General features: G+C 41.0%; 1 protein-coding gene across 2 annotated transcripts in view; it reads left to right on the forward strand.

Moving 5' to 3' along the window:
• Window positions 1-3637: 3637 nt before the first annotated feature.
• phactr3b (phosphatase and actin regulator 3b) overlaps window positions 3638-19847 on the forward strand; it is a 38275-nt gene continuing 22065 nt past the window's right edge. For both annotated transcript variants that reach the window (XR_005706332.1, XM_040116361.1), the window contains exons 1-8: window positions 3638-3995; window positions 9413-9571; window positions 9741-9815; window positions 9940-10080; window positions 11555-11785; window positions 11865-12072; window positions 13279-13469; window positions 16113-16266. Coding sequence is in view for 1 of the 2 variants with exons in the window: in XM_040116361.1 (XP_039972295.1) it covers window positions 3989-3995; window positions 9413-9571; window positions 9741-9815; window positions 9940-10080; window positions 11555-11785; window positions 11865-12072; window positions 13279-13469; window positions 16113-16266 (1166 nt within the window). In the remaining variant the exon portion in view is untranslated. The remainder of the gene's footprint in view (window positions 3996-9412; window positions 9572-9740; window positions 9816-9939; window positions 10081-11554; window positions 11786-11864; window positions 12073-13278; window positions 13470-16112; window positions 16267-19847) is intronic.

Raw genomic sequence — 19847 nt, forward strand, 5'->3', positions numbered from 1 at the left:
ACACACACACACACACACACACACACACACACACACACACACACACACACACACACACACACACACACACACACACACACACACACACACACACACACACACACACACACACACACACACACACACACACACACACACACACACACACACACACACACACACACACACACACACACACACACACACACACACACACACACACACACACACACACACACACACACACACACACACACACACACACACACACACACACACACACACAGACACAAACACTTGCACCCACCGCCCATCATGTACTGCGTTTCGCCAGTGTCAAACCTGCAATGACTTCTTATTTAAGAGATTTTATAGATTTTTGGGTTATCAAAGGCAGAGCTGTTCAGGAAGCAGAAATAACCTCACTAATTCATTTTAGGCACGGTCACATTACGGCACTATCCTGCAAATATTCGCTGAGTTTCCCAGTCACCTCAGTTCAAACAGTCATATGAGACTAATGAATTATACATTTATTAAGACCAGGTCAATAAAAATAATGAAATTGCTCAAGTGTGTTGTTATTATTATTATTGTAATTATTGTGTCGTTTGCTTTTTTTGGTTTTTTGTTAGGTTTTTGTTTTTTGGGGGAGCATGCATGTTATGTACATATGTACTTAAAATCACACACAAATGGCGTTACCATTTAAAAAAAAAAAAAACGTAGCATAAACTCTGAACTTCCTGCTGTTTGACTGCTTAACAAGTTAAGAGTACAAACCGTATTATATTAATAATGTCCGCATGTCTGAAAATTCTGCTGTTTCCTCAGAAAGTACCAGACACCAGATTTATGCCAGATGTGTTACATTAGTGCAAAAACTCATATTAGGCACAAAAACAACTTTTCAAGTAAATCTACCCATAATCTCTCAGTCATTTTGGTTTGTTATCTAGCCACCTTGCATGTGCGTCTCACTCATGATGGTGCTCAGAAACCCATCTGCATTGTTTTTTTTGTTAGCTGTACCTGCCCGCGATGGTGGCTTTCCAGCCACGTTGACTCTTTTGTAGTTTTCTTTCGCCAAGTGGGAGGTACTGTAGCTGTCCAAAACTCCCGATGTGTCCGACTCAGTATTGCAATTTTAGGCCGGGCTGAATTTTATTTTCCCATTGAACACAGAAACGGCCGGAAAAGCACAGGTGACTTAGTTCCATTCTGTGTCCTAGTCCTCCATGCCTGTGAGCCCACATGCACAAAACTTGGCTCTGGTACTCATATTAATTACTCATATTTATTACACCAGTGTTTTTATGGCTGTGACGATTAGTGTTTGCTAAGAAAAGGGTCTATTTAGTTAGCGTGAATGCTAAAAAACTCTGGCCCTTTGGCTTTACCCTTTAAAGCTTTTGATAAAGGTTCCCCACCTGCTTATGTAACGTGAATACTGCATTACTGCAGCTGCTTGAGATTCCTTCATCATTAAGTAGGCAAGCTTGAGATCCTGTGTCACTTCTTAATTAACTGATCACAATTTGCGGTAACAACCTTTTGGCACGCCCTCCATGCTCTGCCATATTAAATGAAGTCTTGTAAATATTGTATGAGATTCATGTTCTCTGACTGGCCTACGCCACTGGTTTTATTCTTTGTTTACTGCTTGTGCGTCCCGGAGGAGAAATCCAGCCACTGACGTTTATCATCTCTGGTGTAACTCAGCCCTCCCCCCGGCTTTTAATGTATGAGTAGCCCTCTGGAAAAATCGATCTGAAACCACAAAGGTTTTGTTTACAGACCAAGTGATGTTGTCCTAATAATTAGCCATCTGTGCCGATGGAGTGTATGGAACTAGATGAAGACGTATTTAAAAATACGTTTTTTGTTGAGAAAAACAACAACATTGTGCTTAATGAAAAATTGAAAGCAGTATTCCTGTATTGCAAGGGGATTTGTGGTACTGTATATGGTATATGTGCCCGTATTACTGAACAGTCAGTTTGCAGCAACCTGAGTGTGTGAGTATATTTCTTCTTTTATCAGCTGAGGTATTTTCTGTGGTATTTTCCTGAACTAATTTGATAGTTATGTAAACTTGCTGTGATGTTTTTAGCCACGTTACCAGAATGGTTCTTTGGATGACGTTCAATGTCGGTCTGTCCGTTGGTCGGTCCACCACTTCCAGACTGAAATACCTCAACAACTATCGGATGGATTGCCTCGTGACTCTGGTGATCCCCTGCCTTTTTTTTTCTAGCGCCACAGTGAGCTTGACATTTTGCCTTGTAGTGAAATGTCTTGACAGCTATCGATTGGACTCCCATGAAATTTGCCCCCCCCCCCCAGGATGAATTGCAATATCCTCGGTGATCCCCTTACTTTTCACCTAGCACCACCCTCAGGTCAACATTTTAACATGGCCAAAACCCGCAAAACCGATGATATTCTCTCATCAGTCTCAGCTGTGCTTTGTGTTTAGCTTTGATTAATAATTGTTAGCTTGCTAAAATGCTAAATTAGGATGCTGAACATGGTAAACATTATATGTGCTACACGTCATCACGTTAGCATTTTGATTATGTTAGCATATTAGCAATAGCATTTAGCACTAAGCCAGGTTATCCTTATGTAGAGCCTCACAGAGCTGCTAGCATGGATTTAGAGTCTTTTCTTGTTATAGGATCTATGAATTAAGACATTGGCCAACCACAATATGGGCTTATTTACAGATATGCTGATTATAGCAACCTTGATACTGTATTTATGAGGCTGAGAGTAAAATTGTTATTTATCTCGACATAAACACAAAATTGTGTTCAACATAACATTAACCCATATAAAAGCTCTTAAAAATAAGTTTCCTATCTATGCCGTTGACAGTTTAAGTACACCGTAGCTAAAAAAAATAATACAACAGCCCAGCAATAAATGCTACCATTAGAAAGGTTATGTTACATTATTGTTGAACCTGTTTTCAAGAGGTGTTGACGTAACTGTAGATTTAAGACAATGAATCAGTTAGTCATTCCAAAAAAAAAAACAAAAAAAAAAATCAGCAACTATTTGGATAATCGATGAATTCTTAAACATTGTTTGGTTCCAGCTTCTCAAATGTGAATATTTGCATCTAGTCTTTGTCTTATGTGATAGTAAACTGAATATGTTGGGTTTTGGACTATTGGTAGGACAAAACAGGCGGTTTTAAGGCGTCACAGTGGGTTTACTGACGGTGACGGACGATTTACACCCTTTTCTAGCATCTGAGAGACCAAGTGACTAATCGAACAAATGACGAGATAGCGGTAATATTGCAAATAAATGAGCTGCGGCCCTAAATTTGTATTGAATTACACCGGGAGGTGTCTTTAATGTTTCGTCCAGCCCATAAATGCCAATCAACCTTTCTAATCCTTCATGGAGGTGGATCTATTGCAGGGCTGCTCTCTTCGAATTCATTCGTTTTAGATAGGTGGCCCTGATAAACTAAGTCTGCTTCAGTTGAGCATATGTTTTAATACCAAACATCACCCACAAACAATTGACAATAATACAAAAATATTACAGCAATGCACTGCTTTGTGCAAAAGATATTTAAACTGTCGTGTGTCCGTTAGTGCAGTCAGTCAGTCGTTCACCCCGCGTGGGCTGCTGTAGTACGGTGAGCAAGTGGAAGGGTGAGCGCGTGCCAGTTTGTTTGCCCTCCTCCTCCCGTCCGGAGGGGCGGGGCCGACATGGTACATCAACGCTAGCAGCTAGCTTCAGACGCGACCCAGCCGCTTTCACGTAGTTTCTGTCCACTCCGACCTCTTCCGTCGCCGTCGAGCCAGCGCGTTGCACAGAGTCTTTCCATTCGCCGTTCATTTCCCGAAAAAAAAAAAAAAAAAAAAAAAAAAATTACACCGCGGCGGCGAAGTCATCACTCTCCGGTTAGTCGGAGCCCGTCGGCTCTTTGGGAACGTGTGATGTGAACACCGAGTGCAGGAGTAGGAACCGGAGAGCTGTGTATCCTATGATATGTAAGTGTTACTTGTGGCTCAGTAATTCACTTATTTAGGGTTGGTTCGCGGCGAAACATCCCATGTATTTACTCTAAATATTGTTTATGTATTGTTCATGTGTCTGTTGGGACTTGTAGTGTTTGTCTTTATGAGCAAATGGTCCTTTGTGGTGCTACTTCCACCAATGATATCCATATCATATAAGTGTAATATTCCCGTAGTGACTTGCGGCGTGCAGCAGCGAGTTTATAGAGTATTTGAATATTATAACCGTTTTTTTTTTAGCAGTGATATCATTGTGATAAATCTATAATATTCCTTTGGGGACAGTTATCATGGACATTATATAATATCCTTAAGACACTGTAATGGATTACGTTTTCCTAATCAAACAAAACATGCTTTTATTTTATTAAAAAAAAAAAAAAAAAGGGGGGGGGGGAGGAAAAAAAAGCTTATGGGCATGAAACTCGTGGCAGTAGGTTGTCAGTAATGTGAGTGAGGAGGATACTGTGGCACTTCCCAGTGTTCTGCGGTAGTCTTCCTCAGCAGGCTCATTATCTGCAGCAGCAGCCCTTTGCTGCACAGCATCTGAGTTTGACAATTAACTTTCTTCCTCCAGCTTGAAAAGATGATGCTTCTCCCGCATTTGCAGAAAAGGCGTGTTAACGTCGACTTAGACGCCTAACACCTAACCACTTTGATAAATATTTCAACAGAACGTGCAAATTGCTCCCTGACTTACATTATGCATTGTTACATGCGTTACATGCTGGGCCATGATTGGCTGCAGCGCTCCGTCTCTCTGTGTGGCAACAGCCTTCCCATCCGCCCAGCAACTCCCTATTCCTCATGCCATGGTGATTCTCTGCCTCCCAGGGCCTTTTCTGCAGCATCCAGTGTGGTAACCATGGCAACGGAAGCCTGACCCTGGGTGTGCTGCTACTGCTACTACAGGCTTGACCTGAATTCCTTGCTGCCTCCTAGGCAGGCACACATGACTTGGGCAACCGACCCGCTTCTCATTGTTGGTGGTCAAGCTGCCGAAGGGCGTCAGTCAAAGCCGAGGCACCAAAACGCTGCTGTTCGTGGACCAATAAACTCAGTTTTGGCCTCGTGTTGTAAGAGCCTGTATGTTTGTAATGTTACCAGTCACAGGTCTGTTAAATTGCATTTGATAGTGCAGTGAAAAAATGATAGATGCAGCTTCTGTATGTAGATGAAACAGCTGGAGTCTCTAGCTTGTTAGCTTCTTAGCTGCGAGTTTATCAAGGAAAAAAAAGCCAAAAAAATCTTATGTACTCACGTGCTAGTAAGTTGAATATGTCTTGGTTTTGGACCTGGTTGGACAAAAACAACATCTGAAGACATCATTTTGGGCTGTAGGAAATTCTGATGGCTTTTTTTCAATATTTTCTGAAATTTCATAATCTAGAGGATTAATCGAGGAAAAAATCGGCAGATTAGTGAGTAATGAAAATAATCACTGCAGCCCTAATGAAAACCCTCCTTGTGAACATGTTGATTTTGAATAGCTGCTGACGTGATGCCCTGCATCTGTGCTGAAAACCTGTGTTAATATAGCACCTACTTGAAGGTTTAGATGACATCATTGGCTAGTGCCTGCAACATTTTGAAGAAGTGGAGAATATTTTTCTGATACCAGTCGGATTTTGACCTTGTTTTTAATGTCACATTGTGAATATGTTGCAGTCTTGCTTGGGTTGCTGCTATTGAAGTTGGCCGTCTTCCACGTGCCAACGCCATCGTCAGCAAATCCGTCCTCACCTGTGGAATATCTCAGTATAAATCACAATACGCTTTGTTTTGTCTTCCTATTGTGTGACTGGGGCCAGTAATGTAAGTGTATGTAATTCATTTCTTAAGGGATAAAAGAGCAGATGTTGTGGATTTAGATGATGCTGACAGAAGATGAAAATGTTTGTGGAGCGATCCCTGCACAGCCCACAGCTCAGCTGTAGGCTCCCTGAGGTGTCAGCTTGTTGGCGGAGCCAGACTGTGTAGGAGTGCCTATTTCTGTCCTTTTTCCAAGGAACTTCTCTCCTGCTCTCTATCTCTCTCTGTCACAGGCAGCAGCATAACAGAAGTCAGCTCAAGTCAGCTTCCGTGGTTCTCCGCCTGTCTATCATTGTGATCCCTCCTCTACAGCTTAGCCTGTAGACTTAAGAGGGTTTCAGGAAGTCAGAGAAGCAGCTAAGAGGAATAGCCATCGATTGTCAGTCTTTGTCTGTGGAGAGAAATCAGATCGTCTGCACACGATTAATCGATGTGTCGATCAACATCAAATAATTGTTGGAGTCATTTTCCAAGGAAAGATGCGTAATATGTCACAGTTCCAGCTCCTCTAATGTAAAGATTTTTTTGCATTTCTTTGTGTTGTGCATTGGTACACTGAATATCTTTGAGTTTTGGGCAAAAGCAAGTAATTTGATTTAGAGTTCGACCGATACATCGGCAGGGTGATTTTATCGGCTAATTTAAGCTAATTGCAGATAAATCGATATAAGTGCTTGTAATGGCCGATAAGTAACAAGAAATTTAAACGATGGGAATCCAAAGATAGTTGCTAGACCTGTTCTATTTCCGGTGTTGCTATTGTGAAGTTTGTCCACCAGAGAGCACTGCCACTCCAATGTTGGCATCACACTAATCCCTGTTAGTTGACTGAGCACATCACAGTCCAACTGACCGCCGCAGAGCGGACAGAGTTGGCGTGAAGTAATCTGTGTCTTCACGGTGATGGTGCTCATTTTCACGTGTAATTCATTACTCGAATGGTAATAAACCGTGCCCCCTTATTTCTCCTTTTGTATGAACTGAATAAACCTGCAGCCCACAGGCCGTCATGTCAGCCGTGCCTGGTATTGCCGCAGTAAAGCACTACGGCCCTATGCCAAATGAGCGCTGTAGGCTATAGCTGACAAACCTGATTTTATGTTTATTTGTGAAACAGTCTGTAAGACAGTTTAGCAAGTAAATGAAAAACAGCCGTACTAATTTTATCTGATAGCTGCTATAAAACACATGCTTGCAGTTTCTCTGTTGCTACATTGGTTAGCCACAAAGCCAGCTAATGCTATTCCTTGTTGGTGGAAGACATGAGCTGTTAACATTAATGTATACCTCTTTACTCATTCTAACTTAGTAATGTAGTGGTAAAAGAATAATTGGCCTAAGTATGAGACAATAGTTTTTCTTGAAATTGGGTTTGAAGAAGTGGGGGTCGTGTTACATTCAAGGACCGGACAATTACATGTTCACAGCATCAGATATTGTGTTTGAATAGAGAGAGTATCATTGTAACTACAGTATTGTACAGTGTTGCATTATGGGTTGTTTGTAGCCTTAATTTTGCTAGGCTAGAAAGTGTTTTCAAGTCCTTTTCTGAGGGCTGGTGTGACCTGTCTTGCTGCCTATGAACTGAGTTAAAACGAGTTCATAGTCTCTCAGCGTCTTTACTGCAGAAATGAAACCAGGGAAAAAATCTGCTAGGCAGCCCAGAATACCGGCTATCACAGATGTTGTGCGTGGGAAACACACTGAATTTTCACCAAAGATATTACATGGGTAGTTTGCCTCAAAAGTTTAAAGTTAAGACGATACCTTTTCAGAATTATTGCTAACCCCATTAATCTTCACATGTCAAAACAGCTGGCTAGAACTGGTAATATTACAGGGATTATTAGACCAGTGGCAAAAACACTAGAAATAAACATGTACACATTAAGACAAGTGAATGACAGTTAAAGCTGATTGGGACACTCCCCATGCCCCCTTCGCTCTCTTCTTTTGTCTTGTGTGTAAAGATACCATGTTTTTAAAAGGCGACATAAATAGTAGTTGTTGCAATAAAACAAGTTTATTTTTTAAAGGCATAATGTCCTGCTCAGTACATACTGTATATTGGTCAGGACGCTTTGAACATGCCACCTTTGTCTCTGGGAGACTGTGATGGGCATTTGTCACTACTCTCTGACGTATTCACAGACAAAACAAGTAATCGAATGATCAAGGAAATGACTGGCAGAGTAATCAATAATGAAAGTAACTTTTGGTTGCACCTCTAATTTCAGAGACCTCCTGTAATTTGTTGTTGAAGCTTTTGGTCACATAAACCTCAGTCACAGCACGAAACTGTCCCAACAAAGGGCTTTAACTAATGATTATTTTTGTCATGGCTTAATCTGTCGATTATTCTTTTGATAATCATCTCGGATTTAAAGAGCTTTGTAGTGGGGTTTCAGCTTGTTTATCTGCAGGGCCCACAACTGTACTGTTTTGGTTCACTCTCACCACTCTCATAGCGTCGTTTTCAGAGAAAATCTCCAAAATCCCTCTGTAAGCTACTTGCACAGCACCCAACAGCAGACAGACACAGTCAGAAACAAGTTCGTCCTATCAACTCAAAAGGTGATGATGTGTCAGTGTTGTGTTCACACCTTGGTTGTGTTGTCCCCAAGTGGCCAAAAAAATGTAGTTAATGGATTTGGAAAATGAATGCTGTCTAACTGTCTATCAATTGACTAATTGCAGTGCTGAAATGATTAGTTGACACTTGATTGACTTAAAGGGTCAGAAAATTAATAGTTCCTTCTCGTAACATGTGCATATTGGCTGTTATTTGTATTTGTGGTTTTAAAGAATATTATCAAGCATTTTGTGAAAACACTTAAACCTTAACTACAAGACACCTTTCCCCCATAAATAGCTCTACAAAAACAGTGGAATAAATTCCTGTCAGTACCTAAAAATAATGACACTGACGGGACGAAAAAAGACCACAAAAATGAACAATCACGACATGGAAAAGCAGCAGGATGCTCTGAAAGCTGCCTGTCTGTCAGTAGCAGCATGTAAGACTTGCACAATTCTGTCACTACTGTATGCTGTCAAATTGTGCCGTGGACTCCTGTGTTCTTTGCCAGCCTATGTAAGTATGCAGCCTAAAACAGTGTAAAATCTGCGAGGAATGCAGGGCTGCAGATGTCTGCCCTGACCTTAGAAAAGGCAGTTGTGCTGAGGCTGATTTTATTTATCCTCTGTGTGTCTTTTAAGACGTTTTTTAAAAGCGCTCCATTTTCTGCATGTATTGGGGCCAGGAAGGTCTGGCGGCTCTGAAACCATGTGAGTCATTCACAAACAATGTGATTCTCTGTCTTCTCCCCTCAGCCCGCTTCTCCTCAGAATTAGACTGGAATCAACAAGGCTTTCACAGCCAGTGACCCACATTTGCTACTCTCACATGATAATGGGATGTCAGTAGTATTCAGCCAATTGTGTTAGAAGTGATTTAAGAAACTTTGTGAGTCCTCACTTCACTGGAGCACTGATTGATGTCACTGCTGCATGTTCTCAGGATGGATTTTGCTGTCTGCAGCCGGTTGTAAGGCAGCTGTGTGTGTTTTGTTTTGTAGATGGGATGGACCAACAGAGGGCACTGCATTCAGGTTGCCTGGTCTCAGGGGTTCGTACGCCTCCCGTCCGCCGCAACAGCAAGCTGGCCAGCCTGGGGCGCATCTTCAAACCCTGGAAATGGAGGAAAAAGAAAAACGAAAAGCTCAAGCCCTCCGCAAGTGAGTGTGACATACGGCTTGTGCTTCCATCAGTGCCGGAAAAAGCACTGGATGGATTGGGAAGCACTCCGAGAATTGGAATATGGAGCCGGTATTTCCAAGTAGTTCCATGTGTTTTAATTTCCCACGCAATCAGTTGATTGATTTCATAAATGTTTGTGTTGTTTAGCGGTGGAGAAGAAGGCAGCTGTACGACAGAAGAGAGATGACCTCGTCAGGAGGAACCCCGGAGAGACGGAGACAGGTGCAAAATGAGAGATGAACACACACACATGCACCCATATGACTCCAGGCTGATCACAGTTCATTTGTTTAGCCACATGATGCCCAGCTCATTCCTGGGCTCTGTCTGTGTGCACTGATTGCAGAGTCAGATCTTGCTTGTGGGGGTAACGGTGAAGATCCAGACACCCCAACTCACTCTGATGGTGAAGACAGAGATGAGGAGCCTGTGGCACCACTGGCCAGCACCAATGAAGACCTGGGCAGCGATTTAGAAGCCTCAACAGGTGGAGTACAATGCTGGGCCTTGACAGAAAATGTTCAAAGAGTAAAGTATACAAAACAAAGCACTTTTTATGTTTTTTTAGAAGTAAGTAGAAAGAGGTAATAGTTAAACTTAGAGCTACTCTAATCAGTATTTACATATAAACAATGTATCATAGCCATCCTACATTTATAAGCTGATAATATGTCAGTGTCATGTTTACATCTTGCTGCGCAGTGCCCTCATGTGGCCAAACAATGACTTAATGCAGGTTAAATTACTTAAAAGTGTTTGTAGAGAGGTTGGGTGCACCTTGACAGGTCACCGATTTATCACAGGGCTACCTAATACTGAGCGAGACAGTTAAACTGGCTGATATTAGCTTCTTGGATATATAGGGGTATCTGTGAATATGTCAACTGGTAAGTTACAAGAAATTGGAGTAGAAAAAAATGCCTATTTAGGTTAGAGGTTATTCAGAATCAATGTCACCGATACAGTTTTCCTAGTTTACCAATACAAGAGAGCACTAACAAGTTGTCTTTTCGATGTCTTGTATGTAATGTAAATGGTCTTGCTCAGTATGTACAGTATCAAATCAAAAAAACAAAACAAATCTAAGGGATCCGTATCAAGATTGATTATTTATTTTATGCGCTTATGTGCAAAAAATTACTATCGGCTGGTTTATCGTTATGTTCAGCTTCAGTATCAGCCTCAAAAGTCCAGTATTGGTCGGGCTATAATTGATAGTCAACCATTAAAAATCACATTCACACCAATGGACAGTTTAGAGCTACCAGTGAACCTAAAATGCATGTTTTTGGACTGTGCGAGGAAACCCGAGCAGACGCGTGGGAGACATGCAAAATTGACACAGTAGTAGCCGGTAGATTCAGACCCAGGATCCTATTGCTTTACAGCCACTGCACCTCTGCGCTGCTACTGTCTAGTAAGAATTAGTGCAGCCTATAAAGGTAGTGTACAACTGAAGTTAGCTGAGAGAAAACTACCATTTCCTGTCAGTGACCAAATCTAGTGCCAGTTTAGTTACTATTACCAATTTATACTTTTCTCATATGTACATTATCTGTTTTATGTGTGCACACCAAACACAATCAAAAGGAGCATTTCAAAAAGAAAAATTAGTTTAATAAATGTAAAATAAAAATCTGGAGTAAGGCAAAGTTATTGTTGGTATACAACTTGTGTATACATTACTTCAATGGATGCTGTACATTTTCCAGCACATATTGTTCCTGCCAGTTTTAATTGTTGTTCATCAGGATGGGATACTCTTCTTTATTGTACTTCGTGTTTGTCATTTAATCCGATAAAATGATTGATTATTAGTAATAAAATGGGTGATTCTGGTTGATTAAAACCACTCTACTTTTCCATGAAAATCTTTCCTGGTTCGGTTTGGAACACCATCTCTCTGATTGTCCACTAAGTGGAGACAGAGACTTTCTAAACAAACTGACGCTTCATTTCAGTACAAGATGTGACTGAAGATTCAAAGACCGTGGGAGACCCCAGCCAGAGTGACGATGGAGAAGACGAAAGCATCTCACTAAGCGACCCCAGTGAAGAGCAGTCGATGGGGAAGGCGGAGGCTGTTGAAGGGAAACAGGAGGTGACGGTGGCCCAGCCCCAGAGACGAGCCAGCACCCCTCCTCCACCCAACCTGCCAGTCAAATTGCTCACCAGACTGGGCAGCCTCGACTGTGAGTTTACCACGATAATGCTGATGTAAAGCCCTGCCGCTTTGAAGTAGTGTCTCACGTTGACGATTTTCCCCCTCAGGTGCTCCTCCAATGCAAGTGAAGAAGTCCCCAGCCACCTTACCCAGAAATTTCACACTTCCCAAAGACCCTCATGGCTCACTGTTGAGAGGCAGGATCTCCACACCTACTGGCTCCCCCCACCTTGGGGCGCTACACCCACAGCTGCCCCCCAGCTGTATCATTGAGGAACTGCACCGCGCCCTGGCCACCAAACATAGACAGGACAGGTTAGACTTGATAGATAAGATGTGCAGCATTTTTAATTTTAAAACAATACAGTTTTTAATACATCTACTTAAAATATGAGCTGCCTTTGTTTGTCAACTCTCTTTTTTTCTGTTATCACATGAGATATAATGATACATTTGAAGAATATCATTATTTTTTACAAAATGAAACAAAAAATAAATTGAACTTCCATTATTGGGACCTATTGGTATTGACAATGTGGACAAAAAACAGCATCTCCTTAAAACAGCATCACATGTCTAAAGAAAAAAAATGCTGAAGAGGGCTGCTTATAACAAATGTTTTCGTTACCAATAAGTGTTTTGATTTTTTTTTTTTGATTGATTGGTTAATTGCTCAATAAAATGTCAAAACTTAGTGAAAAATTTCACTGCTTTTTTTTTGTCCAACAAACTGTCCAAACCCCAAAGATATTCAGTTTAAAAATTATATAAAACTCAGAAAAGCAGCATATGTTCACATTTGAGAGGCCCCGAACCAGAGAGCTGCCACTTTTGCTTGATTTAAGAACCGTAACAGTTATTTGATAATCAGAATATTTGCTGATTAATTTTCTGTCGATCAACGAATTGATTAAGTGATTCATTGATTCATTGTTCCAGCCCTTCTGCTGACATTTTCTACCTAGTCAGTAAATTTGTTTGTGGCTGTCACAAGGTATGATGGTTTATTAGTTTGTGAAATTTCTAAATATAAAGATTGATTTTCAGCCCTGAAAAAAATCAAAATAGAATACATGTAAGTCCCACCAGTAATTTGCATTGGATATTCAAATGTACGGGTAGTATCAAGTACATTAGAGTCATTCTCACAGGATCCACAATGTTGAAGTAAATGTGATGTTTAAGTTGCAAGAAATCACGTCTAAGTTCTTTGAGGCACTTGTGCCAACAAAATGCTCGATTAAACAGGAAAAGTGTGAGCTGTGTCAAAAAACATGCCCTTTCCATAAAGTACCTGTATTGTTGGCTTCTTCTTAAACTGAATTTGTTGGCCCTTTAATCACTGTTTGTGGGGATGACTGACTTCTCAAAAGTCAGTGAACATCTCCCTGGATTGAATTATTCTGTCTTTTTCTTTTGAGTTTTTTTAACCGCTCGTAAAAAAAACTGTGGAAGCCAGCCAGTCATCACACAGAGCTAAAGCTGTCATTGACAGGCTTGTCTGGTGATGTGTGATCTCAGTTTCCAGACGAAGGAGGCGCGCTCATCTCCGAAACGGCGGCTGGATGGCCGTCTGTCCCGCACGTCCAGCACAGAGAGGGAGCCTGCCGGGGAGTCTGAGAGCAAGAAGGAGTCTGATGAGAACAAGGAGAACTGGCGTCTGGACGAATACTTGAGTGACCAGGACAGTTGGAACGACTCTGTGATCTCTGGTAGGTCTCTGCAGACGCACTGAAATATTTGCTTTACCGTTATCTGCCTCTTAATGTACAAAGCCAACAAAATCAGGGCACCCTGTCAGTGGATAATGAGGCATAATCTCTGCTGATATTTGTTTACAGTGAGAGCATGACAGGGAGATTTACAGCAATGACGACTAGCAGACTTACTGGTGTTAAATTTCACTGGCCCGTCAACATCTGCTCTGGTGGCCTAATTCTTGGCCATTCATGTGGGTCATTGGTGCACAGCCGCATACCATTAACATGTCTGTGACTCTGGGGTAAAAAAAAGGGTAAAAGGATAAACCGTGGAGTTATGATGGACGTGACAGACATGCACGCCACCAGCACGAGGGTGATGTGATAAAAATATCTGCTGAATGAAGAGAAAGTAATGAAAATAGGTAGCGGAGGATGTGGAAATGGAATGAAATTAGAATGGCACACAGTATAGCACATACCTGCACCAAGGACAAACAATCCTACACGTCTGTCAAGCTCTTATAATAGCAGAACTGAGAAATTGATTTAAAAAATGCCCTATCTCGTAATTTTAAGGAAAGTGATAAAAATTTCCTGGGTCTGCCCCTTTAACCGGATCTGCACCAAAATGTATCGGGTTCTTCCCTGGCCCATGCCCCATCCCTACACCAAGTTCTGTGCAAATCGGTTCTGTACATTTTGCGTAATCCTGTTGACAAATAAACAAACAAACCAACAAACAGACACAGTTGAAAACATAACCTCATTGGTAAAAATACGTTTACAACATTATTACATTCTGTTATGAAGATGTGACTTCTATTATGTCAATATAATAGAAAAAGAAAAAAAATTTTTTACTTGCTTTGAACCAAAAATATGTAACAATTATGCTAATTAGGATAATTTACTTTTACTGGGACTCCACAGTCTCCCTTAACTTGCCGTATAATCAGAGAAATTTCAGAAAATGAAATTACTTTAATAATATATTAGTATTTTTTACAAGTTCCTAAAAATGTATTTATAGTCTGTATCGAGCTATGATAATAAGAAAAATCATGCACTCAAACTGCTTGTTTAATCACATTAACAATAATAACAGTAATGTATTCGGAACATCAAATTATTGTTATGTATTTAGCATTTAAGTATAAATCATTCTGGCTTGGCAGATGAGTCTAAATACTACAATACCCATTGGCTTCAGCCACCATTACTATGGAGAAGAAGCCAGTCAGAGGCACGAATCTGAACATAAGCAATTTCAAAACTCTTTTGTTGAAGTTGTTAGCAAAATGCAGCACCATAGTTCCTGAATTCTACTAAAATCAGCTGAGAAATTAAAAGTGGATGGATTTAGGATGCAGATACCACCTGCCATTAAAGGTGCACAACAGAATTTGGAGCTCTGTAATTGGCTGTTTCTTGCCAAAACGCACCTTGGGAGTCAAAGTTAACTTCATCCACATATTATTTACGTACACAAGCTTGTACCTTTTGACTTTTTATCAAGGAACCAAATATTTTCTAAAGTAGTTGTTAATTGTTTGGACTGATGATCGAACCAAGAGAGTTTCATGCTGATCCAAGCAATAGAAATGCTCCAACTTTTAGCCACCTAACATTGTCTTTGGGAAAATGAATGGGACTTTTACTTCTGGAACCAGAGGTACCCAAAATACAGTAGCTCCTCCTGCTTCAAAACCCTATAAATGAGCAGCATGGTTCCATGTTTGAGATTGAAGATAAAACTGTTACTTCACATGTTGACTTCACCTACACCACACCTTTTTGCAGACACACAGAAAGCCACTGACATCCGTAAACTCACATGACATATTGGGTAGTGTTTGCCAGGAGGGCTGTGGGAAAGGCCCCTGAACTCAACGAGGATAACATGAAGGCAGAGAAAAACAAAGAAATCCTGGATTAAAACTTGCTGCAGTCTGCAGGAGAGCCGCAGTTTGAGTGAAGATTTGCAGTGTTTTTCAGCAAACCAAGCCCAAACATGAAGCCAAAGCTACAATAGAATGGCTTCAAAACAATAAGCCCTGTACAGACCAGAGCGTCAGAGTCTAGACCTCAGTCTGATCCAGAAGTTGTGGCTGGAATTGAAAATAGTTGTTCCCTCATTGTCCTCGTGCAACTTGACAGAGTTTGAAGGGTTTTGCAAAGAAGGATTGGGAATAATTGTAGTGTTCAGACCTATAGACGCAGGGCTATAACTGCTGCTAAATGTGGCTCTACTAAATACTGACTTGAGTAATGTGGATTATGGAATTTGTCTTTTTTTTTCATCCAGTGCAATTCATATTTGTACAACAGATAGAAAACCTGAAAAGGTCCAAGGAGGGTGAATACTTTAACACAGCTATATAATGCATTTAATGTTATTTATGTACGTAAGCTACAAATATAACACTAAGACTACACTTACTTTCTCAACTTGAAGTTATAATGTATGCATTTAATTAATAAGGTGTTAGGTGTTGTTTAACACAGTTGTTGCTTGGGTCTTATAAGAAAGCACAAAAGACCAGTGTGTGGTGATTAGCACCAGTTCAGCAGGTTTAGATGGAAAACTATGTGTGGCATTTCAAAACCACTGTGCCATTATTGACCTTAATTTGTGTGCGACAACAACAACAGGGACCCTGCCGCGCAGGATGAGGAAGGAGCTGCTGGCCGTGAAGCTTCGGAACCGGCCCAGCAAGCAGGAGCTGGAGGACCGCAACATCTTCCCCGTCCGCAGTGACCAGGAGCGGCAGGAAATCCGCCAGCAGATAGAGATGAAGCTGGCCAAGTGAGTCGCTCTGTGTGGATCCAGATCAAGCTGCCATCACCCCCCCCCCCCAACAACTCCTCATGTATGTCTGTTTCATCACTCACTGTTGACTGCACTTTGGTTGCTAGTCTGTTTCCCTTGATCCACCATCTCTGGTCCGCCATCCAGGGGAAATACTCTGTCCTTCAGCATATCACAAAGGCTTTTACTGTACACACTCACTTATAAGCTGAAAGAGGTTTTGTAATGGAAGCAGCCCAGCAAAGATGCTTAGTGAGTTATGAGTTTAAATTATTTTTTGCCGGGCAGCAGTTCTACCAGCTGCCTAGTACTTCTTTGCTACATTTGTGGTTAAAGTTCGGGTTTCTAGATATGGTTTAGGTTTTGGTTTTGGTCTCTAGAGGCACAACCAAACCTGGTTCACACTAAGGATGGAATGAATTCAGAAAGCTGTGCACAGTCACTGTGACCAGCTGCTGTTTGACAAAAAAAAGTTCCAGCATGAAACTCCCCATAAAACAATTGGTCATTTTTACATTTCTTTTTGTGTAGGAGTTAAACACATGAGATACAGCATGTTAATTACTGAGGTGTTGGTAGACATGCTTTTTCACTTTGAACTGAGCCAGGTTATCTGTTCACCCATTTCCAATGGTCCAAGGTCTGTACATAACCCACGGACATGAGAATAATATCATCCTGCGTTGGTTTTGGTTGAGACTTGAGGAGGTGCTGATTCAGGCTGTATTCTGTGATGCTGTTGAGATATATTGCGAAATACTGATGCAGGCTAAATATTAGCACACCTTTCAATCACAACAAAGCCTTTTGTCTGGACCACAACAGTGGGGCCAGCCTATAACCGCGTATGTCCGTGACTGACTGACTGAGTGATAAGTTAAACCAATGGTCAGCTGAATGCCACGTGACCCAGCGATGAAGTTACAACTTTTGCCAGCCGGCCAAGTGTTGGAATTGGCCGGCAAATTGGTGCAAACAGTTTCTGTTGCGTCATCAGGCGTTTTCACAACCCTTTAGTGACTGATCTTTACAAGAGCAACTAGCTGCAAATCTGGCAACTTTTTGGACAATTTTAGCTACTTTCCGTAGAAGAGAGTCGCCAGTGTTGCCCCTGCGAACATGAGGTCAGGCTTTCCCTCCGCAGGCACACCTCTCTTTGTGTCTCATTCAACTGACTGCAAAGCAGCTGATACAAACGTGAATAAGCTTCTAACTTTCTCTCTGAGTGATCATTTTACAATATAGCTGAAATTGCAGCAGAGCTGTTGTCTTTAACTTATGTGTATGGCGGTTTTTTCAGATGACGTCCCGGTTAAAAAATTGTATTTTAGAAGTGCAGAGCAGCAGCTTGGAAATGGGTTGGAAGTGACTGTTGGTTAACATGTAGCCTTAATGGGTCGTGTTTCAGTCACTATTTCATACTTGTTCCGTTGTCTGACAACAGAAACAGAAAAACATGTAAATGAGAACAGCTTTATGGGAATTCGGCTGTATTAAATTACTGTATATGTGACCACAGAGAGTAGGAGAGAAGCAAACAGATTAAGGGCGTTCCAGCGACATAGTAGGTTTTGACTTAGTCTTGTTTTATTTAAATTGCTGTTCCTCTCTTTTCTTTGAATGTGGCTTTTCTGGGTCAAGCGGTCTGATTTTTTGGAGTGTGGAAAAGGATTTGCTGAAAGCAGAGGATGAAGGCAACACAGAACATAATCGTATTTGTTGTGTTATGTAAAAGGCAATAAGCTTTTATTATGGTAACTTTAATAGGATTAACGGTCAAATCATGTTCATGTTTGAGTGAAAAATACCGCAGCAATGTGTGCTGGTAGGCTTTTGCAATACTCAGTCGGAGAAGGAGGGTTCACTCTTCTCTGCAAATGTTGTCATAACACCAAATGTATTCTTTGGACATATACTGTAGTAACCTAAACCTAAAGCATGGTGGCTGCCTTTATCACTAAAGCTGAAGAACATCAAGTGTGGGTGCTGGACAGTAAAACAGCAGCTCTCTTGACAGTGAATGATTGTTTGACTTTTTGGACTCACAGAGAGTTGAAGCTGCTTTTGTAGCTGTTTGCAGTTTACCCTCTGTGGACTATTAACACATTTAGTTATTTTTCATACCATTGTTAAAACAGGATAGCTGCGATAATAGCCTGTTAGTGAAATGTTCACACTTCATTGTGTGCTGAATGCTGCTGAGTGCTTTTATTTGAGGTTGACTCGTTTTCAGCTGCCAAATTTGGTTGAAACAGACGCTATTCTTCATAGTAAGTGACAAAAAAACTGCAAACTTCTAATTAGCATTATCTTATGCATCATTACCGGAAACCACTTTCAGCTCAAAATGGCTGGTAGGCTTTTGAATGAGCTAATGTAAAATCTCAGATTGACGCAATAGATATTTCTCATGTCAGATTCATGAAACATTACAGCATGTTGTGAAATTTCCTAGTATGATATCCTACTGTTTGTATGCTGTACATGTGATGGCTACTATTCTGCTCAAACAGTTAGTCAGACAATAGTCAGTAGATGTCACAAGTGGTCCACTTGCATATTAAACGGCCACTTACTTTGTTGTAGGGTGTACGGTAATGATGCCTGTTGCTTGATTATTATTAAATTCAACACTATAACCACCAATTATTATAGCAGTGATTTATGTATTATAATCACATTAAATTCATTCAGTTGGCATTTCTTATTGACATCTCCCTCACCCTTCTGTTGGGAGGGGCAATTTACCCTGTTAACATTCTTATTTGTGCATAGATCACATAATTCCCAAAATAGCTCTATCCAAGTTACACCTGACTAGAAGTCCAATCAGCCTGATTGACTGAAAACACCTGTTTGGGTGTGCAAAGCCTTAAATTTACAAACTACTAAACTGCAGGTCAGAGATAAACGTAGTGGAGTAAAATGAAGAGTGTTTCCCTCTGAAATGTAGTGCAATAGAAATATAAAGTAGCATAAAATGGAAAGTAAAAGTAAAGTACAGGTACCTCGAAATTGTACATCAGTGAATGTACTTATTCACTTTCCACCACTAGAAGATACAGAGAGTTATAACCCAGCCCTGTTTTAGTGTCTCTCACAACTTCATTGTTGTGGTTCAGTTTCACTGGTCTTATCAGCGTCCACCACAGCAGGCATCTGTTTCCAGTGAAACGGCTCTAAAAAGCCACACTATGCTACCTGTCCTACACCAGATGGAAGACTGACAAAGTTAGCAGGTAGCTGGTGATATCGGATTTAGCAGCTAAAGTCAAATATTTCTCTCAGGTGTTGGTAGAGACCAAAACCGGAGTTAAAAGGAGGGTGAATATTTGAGTTATATTGGCCAGATGGTAAGAAACACAAATCAAGTGAGTACCAATTTTGATCTGTGTCTGATGTGTAGCTAAGTCACTGTTTTCATGGCAATTGCCATATCAACTTCATTAGGTGGTAATACAGTGTTTCAGTATCAGTTTTGTGTGTACAGCTTGTTGCACTATCCCCCAAGTGGCCAAAATAGGAAATATGGAGTGCTTCTTGTGAAAACAAAACAGCACATTCATCTCTACCCAATT

This window comes from Xiphias gladius, chromosome 21, assembly GCF_016859285.1.
Source record: "Xiphias gladius isolate SHS-SW01 ecotype Sanya breed wild chromosome 21, ASM1685928v1, whole genome shotgun sequence".
NCBI classification, from domain to species: Eukaryota; Metazoa; Chordata; class Actinopteri; order Istiophoriformes; family Xiphiidae; genus Xiphias; species Xiphias gladius.